Source organism: Durio zibethinus, chromosome 9, assembly GCF_047325235.1.
Source record: "Durio zibethinus cultivar Kanyao isolate XHJ-2024 chromosome 9, ASM4732523v1, whole genome shotgun sequence".
Classification (NCBI taxonomy): Eukaryota; Viridiplantae; Streptophyta; class Magnoliopsida; order Malvales; family Malvaceae; genus Durio; species Durio zibethinus.
In genome coordinates this window covers 8,154,921-8,169,841 of record NC_143170.1, presented here as the reverse complement: position 1 = coordinate 8,169,841, position 14,921 = coordinate 8,154,921, and the positions used below count along the sequence as shown (strand labels likewise).

Genomic DNA, 14,921 nt, shown 5'->3' with positions numbered 1-14,921 from the left:
TTATCTTAAAAATATTGTCTTTTTAATGAACATTGCGTTTTTTTTATTATTATTTTATCTTTGTTAAATTCTAAAAAAATATTTTTTTTTCATGTTTTTAACAAATATTGTGTTTTTATTTTGAAAACATCATTTTTTCAACAAAAATCTCATTTTTTTTTTTAATTTTAAAAACATTGTCTTTATTAAATTTTGGAAAATTTTTTTCATGTTTATAGCAAAATTATCTTTAAAATGTTATCTTTCAATAAAAATTGTATTCTTTATATTAAAAATGTTATATTTATTAAATTCTAAAAAATAATTTTTTTTTCATATTTTTAATAAAAATCATGTTTTTTATCTTAGAAACATTATTTTTATTGAATTATGAAAAAAAATTTTCATCTTTTCAACAAAAAAATATATTTTTAATTATAATTTTTGTGAGGATTTATATAATACTACGTTAAAAATATGATATTTGTCTAAATATATTAAAAATTTATTTTCATAATATTTTATAAAAAAATTACTATATTTTTAAAGTAAATAATTTTGTTTATATAATATGAAAATACAATTGAAGACAAATGAAGACAAAATTTCACTTTTCTTTCATTACCTTAAAAAATCTTTTTGATTTTCCTTATTTTATCACTTTTTGACAGTGATGGGAATCTTAAAAATTCCAATAATTACATTCCCATAAATCAAATTACAAAAAATAAGATTCTAAAAAAAAAAATTTACTTTTCCCGACCAAACGCCCACCTAATCTTTGGCTAACAGGAAACGCAGAAATAGCTAACACCTTTCCTAATCCTCTTCAGCTAAGCAACCACCTAAACCCTTTTCTTAGGTAGAGACATGGACCTAAACTAATACTATTTTTCACTTCGTTTGCTCTTTTTTAAACTACTATTTAGTATTTATTAGGAAAATTGCACACCCGCAAACTAAAATCCCTATCTAGTATTTATTACGAAGATTGCTCTTTGAAAAACACAAATTAAATTCCCTTGTTTGTATCATGTAACAGCTAGCAATTGTTATCTCATCTGGTCGGATACTCTTTTTTTGGCCGGATACATTCGGAAACTAAAAGAGAATATTTTACTTACAATTATTTTTATCATAATACTTGCTATAATACTACAATTATTTAATCATAATAAAAAATTATGTACAAATCCACCAGTCCACTTATTTAAGTATAGAGTCCATATGAAATTTTGATGAACCTTACACATTTTTGAATTGAGATTGGATTAATTATATTACAATAATTAAAGGTGATATGCTCCCAAACTAAAACTAAAAGGTGATTCTCAACTCCTGGTTCAGATCTGAGGAAAAGGAAAACTTTGACTCTTAGCTATCATCAGCGTAAGTTGCAAATCAAACATGCATGTACATGGAAGCTTTTTCTCTTCCAATGCACGAAACGCCACAACAACCATTATAGGCCTAAACTAGTTTTATTTACTATAACTAACGTTTTTGAGATTTTAGTTAATTTGATATGGCATAAAATTATGATTTTGGTGTAAAGAAAGAATAAGAAAGGTACTAAAGTGAGTGATCAAAAAGCCTAAAACACGAATCCATCTTCCCAAAAATGGATTCCTTTATGAATCTATGCGAAGAGCTTTCCTTACACAAAATTCATGACAACTCTATATCAACAAGTACTCCTTCCGATACTCGCGCACTATGACAGGAACACTTGTGGGAGGTATCTGCGACAAACAATATATGAGTTAAAATTCTACTACTGCAAGTAACTTCAAGCAAGCTCTTCTTAAGCATCTAAAGCATTTAATCCTATCAAGCGAGAGAAGAGTAAATTATAAACAAAGCGTAATCCAAGACTCACCATGCCATAATCTGTGACAATCATAGAGATGTAATCTGAAGGAGTAGCATCATATCTGTTGGGGATCACACCAAGGTAAGAGGATTCAGAATTTATTATTTAGAGATCATTAAAACTAATCTCTTCTTTCTTTAGACATGAGACATCTAAAAGCTTACTTTAAATTAAGAAGTTCAAGGTTTTCCTTCTGTTTATCAGTCAAAGAATCCAAATAACTCACGTCCACACTTCCAGGGACCTTTGCTATGGCATCTGGGTCACCTGCAAGAGATTCCAGAAGGCCCAAGTTTTCTACTTCAGAAAGAAATATACCTAAAGAAAAAATATACCTAAAGAAAAAGAAAGGAAGTGACAACCCCCCTCTCAGGAGGAGATTGCAAGTCCAGAGTCCAAACCATTTTTTACTTCGAAAAAAAAAAATATATATATATATATATATATATTTTGGGAGTGAATGGGCTCCAGGTGTGGGGGAGAGGATTGAACCAACATACCTAGCTCATTAAAGCAGATTGAATCAAGCTGCACCCTTTCATGAAATTTATATGCTTCACAACAGATCAAAACTGGAACATGGAATGCATAAGCAACCATAGCAACAGATGCAGTCCCAACCCTTGAATATACGGTTCCATTCGATAATATTGAAGAAGCCCCAAGAAAAACTCGTGTGACTTCATGCATGATATAAGAAATAGCATTTATCTGAGTATATGTACAACTCAGGCCCTTTGCCACCAGCCTACGAAGTAGCTTTTGGCCTTCAAGCATGGGACGTGAGTCTACCACCACAACACGGAACTGTTTCCCCAGCTCATGGGCATATAAAAGAATCATTTCAACAACACATGATGATCCATATGTCATAAGAACATCGCCATCTCTGATCTTTGTAGCAGCATGTCTAACTATTACCTGATCAGCAAGCACTATCTTCTCATTTATGAAACGATCAATGTCAGAACAAAGGGCTGCTTTTGCTTCTGATTCAGAAAGAGTTAGTGGTAACTTGGTGACACGATTCTTCAGAAACCTGATTGCATTTCCCATGCTCATAGAAAGTGGGCGGCATTCAATCAGAAAAGACACAAAACCACCAATTTTGGAAGTTAAATCTCTGATGAGGGTCTTTTGTGGTGGTGTAGAGTAGTCTCTGATAGCTTGCTGAAATGCCTGCAGCATTGCAATACAACGAGCATTACCTCCTGATAAATCTCCAGTCAAATACTGCAATCCAACCTGGCAATTTCATATAAGACACCATTATAAGGAACTTGAGGTTTCTCTTTATTAATGTAAAAGTAAAAGAAAAATATGTTTTACCTACCTTTCAAAATAAATGGACGCCAAAGTAATTCATACACCATCTTAGTCAGTATAAACAATAAATACCATGTGCCCTCATTCTGATTCCTTTTCCTAAAGCATATGCTCACACCAACTAGTGCACTAAAATTTAACAGAATTGTTTTAATAAAATCTTTAAAGGTTTGAGAAAAACAGCAAGAAAGATAATAAGAAGTTCATGAAAGCTGAGCAAAGAAAAAAGTTCATGTAGCAATCTCAACTATGGATTTGCATAGTTGAGGCAATCATTCTCCTGGATATTTACTTTGTGTCAATTTTTAAAGGGCAAAACCTCTGCTATACCCTCCCTTATTAAGTTTTCCTTTTTCTCAACTGACATTAAAGGAGTTATTTTGTGATGAACCACTATAATGCCATCCACTAAACATGTATCAGGCAATAGAAAAAGGGAATTACGTGGTATAGAAGCTAAAAAACAGCATTAGAGAAAGTAAAAGTTAAATTGCACAACCAACTAATCTATGAGGGCCTCATTCATAACCTTTTCTTTCCAGTATCAGCATGTAGGAAGAACGTGAATAACCATGTTTCGTTTCAGTAGTTGAGATAGCAATAAATAAGCTCAACTGTTAACCAACCACAACAAGCTACTAAATAGAGTACCTTGTAAACAGCAGGATGCTTATCATGAAGTTCAAAAAATTTAGACTCCAAATGAGGAAGCTGAGTCCCATCTTTGTGTGGAGGCAGATGGCGAAACAGTTCGACTCTATTCCTAGCTTCAGGTTGATTCAACACAGATCGCTTTTTAGCCTTCCCCACACGACTCTCATCATCAAATTGCATACGTGGAGGAGGAACATCTTTCTTCCTCTCTTTCTCTGCTGGGTGATCAACTCCTATTCTTTCAGAAGCTGCAATGGAAGCTGCAACTGGAGGACCATCTTTCTTTTGTGGTGGCTGCTTCACAGGTTTAGAAGAAGCTGCTCCTCCAGGTGTACCAGATTTATTTGCCTCAGCTATAAAATTAAAATTCAAAGCTACTTAGTGCTGAGGACAAAGCTAACAATTATGTGCTAATAGAAAACCAAGTTAAATTGGTCAGAGCAAGTTTAAAAATAAAAAATTAACTAAAAAGGAAAAACTAATGTTTCATCAAAATCTAAAACACCATTGCTTATGTTATTTAGAGGGGGTAAAAGGACAAATCTGAACAAAGGAGATGTTAACATGCTTCAACAAGCTATTCAATGTAATAGAGGTGGAAACTAGAAATCACCTGAGCTGCTTGCAAACTATTCAAGCTTGGTTCATTAGATTGGAAAATAAGTCAAGCTTGAGTTTGATGATGAACTCACTTATGATAGGTATTTCTCTTTCAATCACATTCAAAATCGATTAATTTAAGGAAAGATGAAAACTAGCAACTGATTGCAAAATGTACCTAAGAAAATTATATATATTAATTGTTCTATAAAAATAATATGGTGTTTGTAATTTGAAACATAATTATAAAAAGATAAATAATTATTGTATTTCATAATTGTATGTTAATCATGACACCTTGCATATCACCGTCGAGCCACATTCTACTTTCCATATATCCTTACTGCATTTCTTAAACCTCTTTTCAATTTCCAATCTTCCTCTCTAGTGTTACCCAATTCCACCATCACTTTTGCAATGTTATTACTAATATGTGAAACTAATCTCCTTTGGGATGAAATGGACAACCAGTTAACCACTTCAAATTATATCTTCCATTTTAGACACTAAAACAAAAGTGCATGTTTGGACACATTTGCAGACATATTTCACAATCAATTCAAGTAAATTAGCAATACTTAAAAGATTCCCCTAGTCACCAGAAATAAAGAAAACGCCGTTTTGAACCTTTAGAAGCAGCTTTCGCAGCCCGTTGAGACTCCTGCAGGGCGCGTCTCTCAGCTTTGGTTGTTTTCGCTTTTAAAGGCTTTGAACTTGATGCTTGTTCCTTTTGCAATTCACTTTTTTCTGCAAGAAAATTTTCTTTCGGAAACCTCACTTATTTTAATTACTTAAATATTATTTTTAAAAAAATTATTACCAGGCAGTTGATTCTTAGCTTCCACTCCAGCAACACTTTCTGGTTGCTTAGCTGGAGACAAATCGAAACCGCCTCCGGGAAAACTAGACGCAAATTTCGCGGAATTACTCCTCCGATACCATCCCAACGATGATTCTGTCCCCTCCGAGAACTCTCCGTCGCCGATCCTACTCGGAGGCGGCGACTCCAACCCCAACACCGATTCCGAGGGGTTGTAACTTCCTACAGTCCCATGGTATCCAGCGTTTTCCCGTCCGGGAACTGGCACTGCGGCGGTGCGCCGGCCAAGGTTGTCGGATAGGTGACGTGGCGGCGGGATCATTACAGGAGAGAGGGAGTTGCTGGCAGGAGAACCGGAGAGCGGTGGCGAATTGGAGATTGGGGGGCCTGATTGAGACCGAGTAGGTCCCGGTTGCTGCGGCGGCGCGTTGGGGGTGAAGAAGCCGACTTGGCGGACCCTGGGGACGGCGCTTGTAACACGTCGTGCGTCCATTGAATGTTGCGGTTCGTACGAAATTGCTGATTTTTGTAAAATAGAAAAAAAAAAAAAAAGTGAGAGAAATCAATGTTAGGGTTTGGAATTCAAGCAAAAATTGAATTGAGAAGAAAACGGATTATTCGACCTTTTATCAAAAAGGGGGAAGTTTTAAATATGTCAATCGCTACAGTTTTAGTGGAGAATATATCCTTATCAGCGTTGTTGCATGACTGTGTGGAAAGTGGAAGCGTCTCTCTTATTACTCTTAATTATAACTATAATTAATTATAATTATAATGTAATATTTGAATTTTAACAAATTTTAATGTAATTTTTAAATTATAAATTTATTAATTCATGTAATATTTAAAAAGTTATTTATATAACATAAATTATTATTTGAAATTAATCACTTTAAAAATAAATATTATATTAATTAATAAATTTATAATTTAAATATTAAATTATAAATTTTTAAAATTTAAATATCACATTAAATATTTTATTATAATGTAACCTTACCTTTTATAAATATTTACAAAACACCAATAAATCCATGTCATCAACTGTGTTTTATAATAAATTATAATGTTTTCAAGGATTATGTCAATAAATTAACAATCACATCAATATATTTAGTAAAAAATTCTTAGCATGATTGGAGTAAAATTATTACACTAATTTAGTATAAAGTCTAAATTTTTTATATATTATACCAAAGTGATTAAATCTTAATTTTGTATGAATATAAAGATGATTGCATAATTTAACCAATTAATTTATTATATAATTTTAAAAATAAATTATATTGTACTAAGTAATACTATTTAATCTTTTTATTTAAATAAAAAAATCCTCTTAAACTTTTTAAAATAAATTATATTATATGGATTTACACTGGGGCAACAGGGGCAACTGCCTCAATGAAATCCTAAAACTCTTTTTAAGTATATTATAATATTAGATCAAAGTTTTAATGCTTTTACAATTTGCCCTTACTAAATTGAAAGAGGGAAAATATAAAAGGGAGGGATTTAAAAAATTATAAAGTATAGATGTACTTTAGTAAAAGAAATTGACTCATTAAAAAAAAGTATTATATGTAAATATTAATAAATTTTGATTTATAAATAATTATTTTATGTAAACTTAAGCCACAACTTAGTATTATTTTTCTTTCTTTTACCTCTGACTATTTTCCTCTCCTTCCATTTGTAGACTTTATTTTTTAATTTATATGAAATATCATTCTATTATTGTAAAAATGTCTAAATCAAGTATAAAATGATAACATATTTGTAAAAAAGGAAAAAAAAGCACAAATTAAAGCTAAAATAATCTTATATAGTAAAATATATGGATGAAATGAAACAAGACAAACACTCATGATACAAAAATTCACTTGTAACATATCAAAGTACTTTCTTCTTTTATTGTTTTTCTCTTATATTGATAATGTGGTAAGATGTTTGTTTAATATTATTTAAAATTTTTAATAATATATATTTGATGTAAAATAATGTTGTAGAGCTATAATTTAACAAAATCTAAAATTTAGAAAAAAAAAAAAAAAACTAGCATCAGTTTTAAAATTATTAAAAAAGTTAAAATATATATATAAAATTAGCATGTCGTTGGTTCTATTTTGTATTTTCATATATTTATCTCATGTCTTATAAATTAGAGAGAAATTAAATTAGTTTTTAATTTAAATTAGTTAAGGACAAATATCATTAATAAAAAAAAGATAATTTTAAAAGAAATATTCGAAACTGAATAAAGTTATATATCTTTTGATATTGACAATGAAAAAAATCCTACATTTTTTACCTAAGAAAACTATTCAACTCAATCATATAGTACTATTTTTATTTGAAAAATGATAGCATTGTGTGTTTGTATTTAGTTGATATTTAAATTTTCAATGTATTTATATATTATAAGTTTTTATTATATTTGTGTTAATTTTTATTTAATTTTTTTTATATATTTGATGTTGTATGCAATATTATAAATTCTTTTATTAAAAATCTGTTTAACATTTAGTAACATTATCCTTGCATTAAGTAAAAAATTTTAAGTAAATATATTATATAATAAATTTGTCCCCACTAAAAAAGAAATATTGGATTCGTCATTGCTACTAAGTAGTAGTTCAAGTCAAAATTACAAAAAAAAAAAAAAAAAATTATTGAAGAAAAAAACTTAGAGCAATTTTTTTAATGTTAATGTGACATTTTAAAATATTTAGTGAATGTGAATATAGTATTTTGTCAAATTTGTTAATATGATATTTCAAAATATTCTGTTTTGCAAATTTTGTCTTCTCATTCCAAGTTTTGAACAATAATTTAAGCTCTAATTATCATTTTGTTTGGTTAATAAAAGAAATTATTATTATTATTATTATTATTATTTATATTAAAAAATTGAACTCAGTTCTTTGAAATGAAAATAGATGCATATACTATTAAGTCAAATATTAAGACGATTGAATAGGCTATAAAAAAAATGTTGTCATATATTTTATCACCTTGTACTCTTGTTTTGACAAAATTTCTAAGATTTTCTAGAAAAGTATGTAATTGGCTTGAAGATGAGGCAAAGTATCCCAAATTTTAACTGACTTTTTTGATGTGGGATGAAAAAGTGATTGTCATAATAAAATGCAAGTTTTGGCTGACAGGAAACCAAATAAATCTGCTACGGAGCTGCTTTCCCTGCTGGACTAGATTGTGGGGATATTAGCATAAGATTTGTCATCTATGGGATAAAGTTGAGCCACTTCTTGGTGATAAAACAAAATGCTTTGATGGTGAAAACACTGGGAATGTGTAAGAGTTTCTTGACCCAAATGTCTTCACTTGCTTGTTAAGTTTAAGTACAGCTATGAACTGTGAAGAAGCTGCATAATATTCCGGGTCAGCATCTTGGTTGCTGCTTCACTTGCAGCTTTCGCTGTTTTCTTGTCAACAGCAAGCGCTTAAAGTAGCAACATACGAGGCTCTCGGGTCAGTTAATGGCTTGGTAATAGGTGGTTTGAGCAAAGTGTTTAAGTTACATATTGTTTTGTTCAATACTATATGTAATTATACATTGTTATTAGTTTTAAGCTATTTTTGGCATTTTTTCATGGTTTTAGCAAAAGAAAGAAATGGACAGGGCAGCAAGTGCAGATGCTGGCCCAGAAGAGGGGGGTGGGGGGGTGGGCTGCATTCAAGCAATTCCAATGTGGTTGAGAATACGATGGATACTCTCATAGTGCCTCCTGTATTTGGCTTTATATATATATATATATATATATATATATGTATATATATTTGCTTGGATGGCTGCAAATTTAGTCTCCAAATCTATAGACATCTTCAATTTGCGTATTATCAAGTATTCTTAACAATATAGAGATCATTGTTACACTAGCTAATCAAACTTTACCTCTTTTGTCTCACCTTTGATCATTCTTCTGCATAATGGAGGATGAATTCTCAACTTTTTAACATTATTATTGGCAATCCTTGATTTCCACTTTCATAGTTACAACATTAATTTCAATTGAACTTCCTTTCTGCTAAGTCGTGAGAGCAATAATATTGAGACCATGAAGTTGAAAATGAACTTAATTAAACACGTCTTGCTGTGCAGGTAAAAAATGAGAATTAAGAGTGTCCTCTCATTCAATCGGGCGACATACAATGGCAATGAATGACTAGTTGGAAAACGAAAGACAGCCTCTAGGTTAAGTAAGCTGCCGAATGTCCAGAAATATAATTAAAAATATGATATACTGCTAAAATTATCATACAATATCAATTTGTCTGTCTTTTTCTCAGGTTAGCATTCTCAAATTTTGAACTGTACATCAATACATAATTTTCATATCATACATACAACAATAAGAGAGAAATAATGAAAATTCAGTTCCATCATGTGGGAGAAGCTAGATTACAAACATACTAATCAGAAAGTCTTCTAGATTGGTGGTAGAAGTCCATCATAGTAATTCTCCTTCTCTTCACTTTTGTTTCTTACCAATACCAGCTGAGCTATTATCTGCAGCTGCTGCGGATGCCAATTCCATCAATCTCTCATAGTCTATCTCAGTTGACTTGTACTTTAACTTGAGACCTCCTTGAGTCCATGACTTAATACAAAGGATTGCTTGTGTGCAATCATGTGGCAGACAAAAACGCTGCTTATCAACCTCATCACCTTTAGTGCAAAATAGTTACTCAGGTTTCACCGAAGTTGCTTGGACAGCCAAGAAGTCCCTAGCCATCGCAGAGAGCTGAGGGTAGCGGGTAATGTTGGCCTTCCACCACTCCAAAACATCTGTCTTTGCAGGAGCTGGAGACTCGGAGAGATACTGAGTTAGTTCATCAGTGGCATTGCTCATGCTTGCTCTCCGCTTCTTTTGAGCAAAAAGAAACACTTCATCTTCAATATCTTGAGCAGAGTAACCACTTGTCATGGTTGAAAAATGGCTGGTATAATAATTTCTCATGAAGTGGACGCTTGCTTCCACTAGATAGTTTTCCAAGTTCAGACTCTCAGGTATGAGTTCACATTTAATTCAGGGATCAAGAATGGCTGTCATGTATATAAATATGTTGCAAACCTGGTTGTTGTAACTTATGAGCTTTTTGACCATGTCTTCAGCAGCACTCTTTAGCCAATCAGATGGTTGACGTGTTGCAATTGTACCAGAAATGTGATCCATGTAGACAATAACCATCCCAATAGTAGACGGGTTGTTTACACATATCTCACTGTTGACTTTGTAGAAGGGCTCCAAGTAATTGTGAACAATATTGACAACATTCTTCTCTGCAGCATTTAGCAGCATTCTACTACCCAGCATCTCCTCATTCTTCCTGACAACAGCATCCATTGACTTCCCAGCCTGCTTCAATATTAAAAACATTGAAATCAAATTTTATCATTAGTCACCAAACACCATGACTGAATTGGCAGAAAAACAGATTATGAATCTCTCATATCTGGTAAGGAGTTCTTCTAGAAAAGAAATAAGTATCTTGTGAACAAGATCAAGCATTTGGTAATTGCCACTCCACCTTGCTGAAGCATCAATCGGAAATTGCCATCTGCCTTCTTAGTAAGCTGTTGTTAATTGAATGAAACCCTCTGAGATATCTAAGGATGTATTTAACTCTTGTACAAATTCCCTGACCTTGGCTATAACAGGTTTTGCTGTTCTTAATGCATTATCTATAATCAAACTCAAAGTACAAGCAGCACAAGGGATATAACAGAAGGGCCCCACTTTCTGACCGTCCAAGTCCTCCTTTAAAGTATGGCAAGCATGTACAGCATTCTGACCGATATCATGGGTGCATGAGAGGACTTTATATTCTACATTGTACATCTTAAGAACCTTTACCATGGAGTTATATATTTCAGAACTTGTACAAGGGTAATTGACCCGGCATATATCAAGAAACACCTTTTGGAAGGACCAGTTTTCGTCAATCCATTGACATGTGATGCTCATATAAAACATTTGTTCATAGGAAGTCCAGAAACCAAGAGTGACTGAGACCTTGGAAGAAACCTGTTCCAAAGAAACTCTCACATCTTCTTTCATACTCTTGAAAACTTCACGAAATATTGCTTTGTACTTCTCACCTGGCCATAGTTGTATTGATGGATTCAAAAATTTAAAGGAGTTTGCTAACCACTTTTCCTCTAAGGTTGAAGGAGGAAGAGTAGCTAAAATAAGCCATTTAATAAGCAACCAGTTCAGATGATCATAATCAACCTGAGGTGCTTTTCCTTGTGGTTGAGGTCTCTTGATCACAGTGGCGGTGGGCTGTGGTGCTGAACTAGTGACAGCCTCCCCTGACTTATCATAACCAGGATGCCGATTACTAAAGTGTCTTCCTAAATTGCCTTCACAATGAAGGATATCATCAGATGGATTAGATAATATAATGAATGGTCATATTATCATAGCCTAAAACATGCCATAAGCTTGCTAAATGCTACATCCATTGACTCAAATCATCGTGAACAACCATCTGATTACCAAGGTGCCTTCCTAAATTGCCTTCACAATGATGGGGGATCATCAGATCGATAAGATAATTATAATGAGTGGTCATACTATCATAGGCTAAAACATGGCATAAGTTTGCAAAATGCTACATCAATGGAGTCAAACCATGGTAAAAAGCACAAATGTTGTTTTCAGAATAGAAAATTTAATTACAGGAAAACCTAAAGCTCCTAACAAGCACATCATGATAAATAGATAATATGATGCCAATGGATCATTATTCAGTGAGAGCACAAAAAGGTACAGGAAGAACTGAAGTAAGCCCAGAGGATTTACCTGTTGCAGTTGCAATAGAATAGTTCTGCCCACAAAACTTGCACCTCCTAGTTTTCCCATCAGGAGCTGTCTCAAAATACACGTGGTAAACTGATGTCATTGTCTTCTTCCTGGGTTTTGCCGCAGGGACAACATTTCCTTTTTCTGAAGAACCCAGTCCAATATTTATTGGATCAACATTTGGAATGAGTGCCATATCCATCATGGTTTTGGGTACTATATCTACTGCAAAAGCAACAATTAAAAATTATAGACTCATAAACAAAGCAGTACTGAAGCATTAAATATCCTCAACACTTCCAAGGTAACATGAACCCATAGCGAATTGAAAGCTATTAAATTTAAAATAATTTGCAAGCAAACTGCAACTCAAATGCTCAATATGTGAATGTAAGGTTTCTCTCCTTTTCAATATATCAAAATTTCCATTTCCCCCCTCCTTTTCTATCAATAAGTGAGGAATTCAACAGTCTTACACAAGAATAATATGTGAAGAAATTTATCGTTTGTATAGTTCTAGTTTAACAAGTCATTTATAATTCTATGTAGAAAAAGTTCCCTGTTTAGCTGAATCAAATAAAAAGAAATAGCGAACATAAGAGTTGCTTGAAAAGTGACTCAATTTCTTTTCCAGGAACTCATTAAAGATTTGAATCTTACCCTTACACACTATAAAACACATAATCCTACAGCATCCCCATTTCTCATTATCCCCGAAAACCTCACTGTAACCTCCAGAATAAAATTAGATTAAATTTAGAATCAGGTTTTAGGGTTCATATCATGTACAATTATTGAATCCCAACAATCCATAGCATATGTGCCTACAAGCTACTTATATGATGCCTGCACGGATGCCACAGTCATAAACCATTGAGATTTCGTAATTATTATATACAATTAATTGCAGGTAATATAAACTCCAGTTGGTTAACTTATTTCCAAAAACAATTAACTAAATCCGCGTATTTACATAACCAAAACACAAAACAAAGTTATAAGACGCCACTGTAATGTGAACTAGTCTAATATCTTATCCCAAAGCACATTAACAAGTTTTGATCACAGTGAAGCAACATATATCCAGCTAAATTACTTTAAATAAAAAAGAAAAGAAAACATATAGGGATAAGAAGATACCTTTGTAAGTCTTAAACGCATTGTTTACACTCCACTCCGTTTGGTTTCCAGCTTTCCTACTAATTCTTGCTGTCTTACACAAATGCAATTTCAAACAAATTAAGATAATTGCAGCTAACCATAAAGAAAGCTTTATTTCTCAACAAAACAAAATTTAAAAAAAAGAAGAAAAAGTTTACCCCAAAAGTCATAGACAGTGCTGACACCGGAAGAAATTCTGATTCATTTGATATCCAAACCTAACAATTAATACTCTGAAAACGAAAGAACAAGAGATTAGAGGAAGTTTAAAAACGTGGGTTTTTTTTAGTTTTGAAAGAAAAAGTTCGGGTTAGCGACTAACCTTGGATCAATGAACCTGGGTTCTTGTTCTTCAGTTAGTTCTAAGCTTTGAATTTGCAGAAATCAGAGGTGAAGATGCAAAAGAAGAGGAGCTTAAGGCAGAGAAAAGGGGGAAGAAATGGAGGGAAAAAAAAGAAATCGGCGCTAGATCTAAGCTGGATCTAAGCCGATGAAACCAAAGAGAGAAAAAAACAAAATAGTAATTACATGAACAAAATCGAATCAGCTTTAAATTTACAGAGCCGCTGAACGAGTTGAGTCTGCGACTCGGACGCCGATATGTCCAAAATCTAACCCTTTTTTCTTTTGGCTCGGCTGGTTGGTTAGGAAGGGAAACCAACTCGATCGAGCGAGTTTAGGCCATAAAAACCAAAGAAAACATCGAGCGAGTGGCTCTGCACGGATTATGTAGACTCAGGTACTAATAGACCGAGCCAGCTTTGGTCTCCTTTTCTTAATGTTCTTTTTATTTATTTATTTTTCTTAATAGTCGGTGATGGGTGGGTGGCTTAAGGTTTGTTGAGCGCCAGGTTGCCCGCCGGGAGCTAACGATAGGTTGAGTTTGGCTCAAATCAAACACCATTTCAAATCAAAGGTTCAAATACGAAGGTGAGTGTGTAACTCAAAACTTTCACTTTCCTTTCATATAACAAAATATACTATTTATTTATGTTATCATTAATTTTATAAGAGTTAATATTTAATATATTATTAATATAAAATTTCGATTACACAAGTTAAGAGGTGACATATATCCTTCAAAATATATTTAAAAATGTTGATGAGGTTTTTTAATTAAAAAGAAATGAGATAAAAGTTCAAAGAAAGATAACTTGAACTTGTAATCAAAAAACACATATAAAGATATAGAATTATTATTTTGAGGCGCATTTCGATGATCAAATTAATGGGGTATCCTAAATAAAATAAGGAAGGAATGAAGAAGAAGGTGGTGAAGCGTGTGCATGAAGCTTGAGAAAAGGTACGCTTAGTGTAAGGTATGAGAATGTTCTACGTACATGAGTTTTCTTACTATTTTATGTATGAGATGATAGTTAATGATAAGATTAAGATAACAGATAATTAATAGAATGTATATTTAGAGCTTGAAAAAAATCCACATGAATAACTATGAATCATATTTAATTATCTCAAGTAAGGTGTGAACTATATTTAATGATTTTAGACAAATTAGATGTCTAAGTGGTTAGCCACATCAAGGTGTTAATGGGATATTGGGCAAGTCATTAATTTGGTGAAAGGCAAGCCGTTCATTCGGTAGCAAATGATGTGGCAATCTAGGCTTATCTAACCTGGGTGACCCAATGATATAATTGTTGATCAAGCTTTGACTAGGTTG

At 32.6% G+C, this 14,921-nt stretch overlaps 1 protein-coding gene and 1 pseudogene across 2 annotated transcripts; both read right to left on the bottom strand.

The window, feature by feature from the left end:
- Nucleotides 1-1,291: 1,291 nt before the first annotated feature.
- Nucleotides 1,292-5,967, bottom strand: LOC111310645 (translation initiation factor eIF2B subunit delta-like). Its single transcript, XM_022910100.2, has 8 exons — nucleotides 5,876-5,967; nucleotides 5,253-5,771; nucleotides 5,060-5,179; nucleotides 3,830-4,185; nucleotides 2,353-3,097; nucleotides 2,017-2,119; nucleotides 1,859-1,913; nucleotides 1,292-1,721 (listed from the first exon to the last, which is right to left on the bottom strand). The coding sequence occupies exons 2-8, from the start codon at nucleotides 5,743-5,745 to the stop codon at nucleotides 1,659-1,661; spliced, it is 1,935 nt and encodes a 644-aa protein (XP_022765835.2). The 5' UTR covers nucleotides 5,746-5,771; nucleotides 5,876-5,967; the 3' UTR covers nucleotides 1,292-1,658.
- Nucleotides 5,968-9,593: 3,626 nt separating this feature from the next.
- On the bottom strand, nucleotides 9,594-13,703 carry LOC111310635 (zinc finger BED domain-containing protein DAYSLEEPER-like; annotated as a pseudogene). Its single transcript, XR_016345148.1, has 6 exons — nucleotides 13,563-13,703; nucleotides 13,399-13,473; nucleotides 13,220-13,292; nucleotides 12,080-12,304; nucleotides 10,768-11,637; nucleotides 9,594-10,635 (listed from the first exon to the last, which is right to left on the bottom strand). The product of XR_016345148.1 is annotated as a zinc finger BED domain-containing protein DAYSLEEPER-like (transcript).
- Between the last annotated feature and the right edge of the window lie 1,218 nt (nucleotides 13,704-14,921).

What these genes read in the sequence shown, in the direction of transcription:
- LOC111310645 (XM_022910100.2), bottom strand. Translation starts at nt 5,745, where the DNA reads ATGGACGCACGACGTGTTACAAGCGCCGTCCCCAGGGTCCGCCAAGTC. An exon ending in AGCTAAGAATCAACTGCCTG is followed by an intron (nt 5,180 to 5,252) that starts GTAATAATTTTT and finishes ATTTTCTTGCAG; the next exon opens with AAAAAAGTGAATTGCAAAAG. An exon ending in AGCATCCTGCTGTTTACAAG is followed by an intron (nt 3,098 to 3,829) that starts GTACTCTATTTA and finishes TGAAATTGCCAG; the next exon opens with GTTGGATTGCAGTATTTGAC.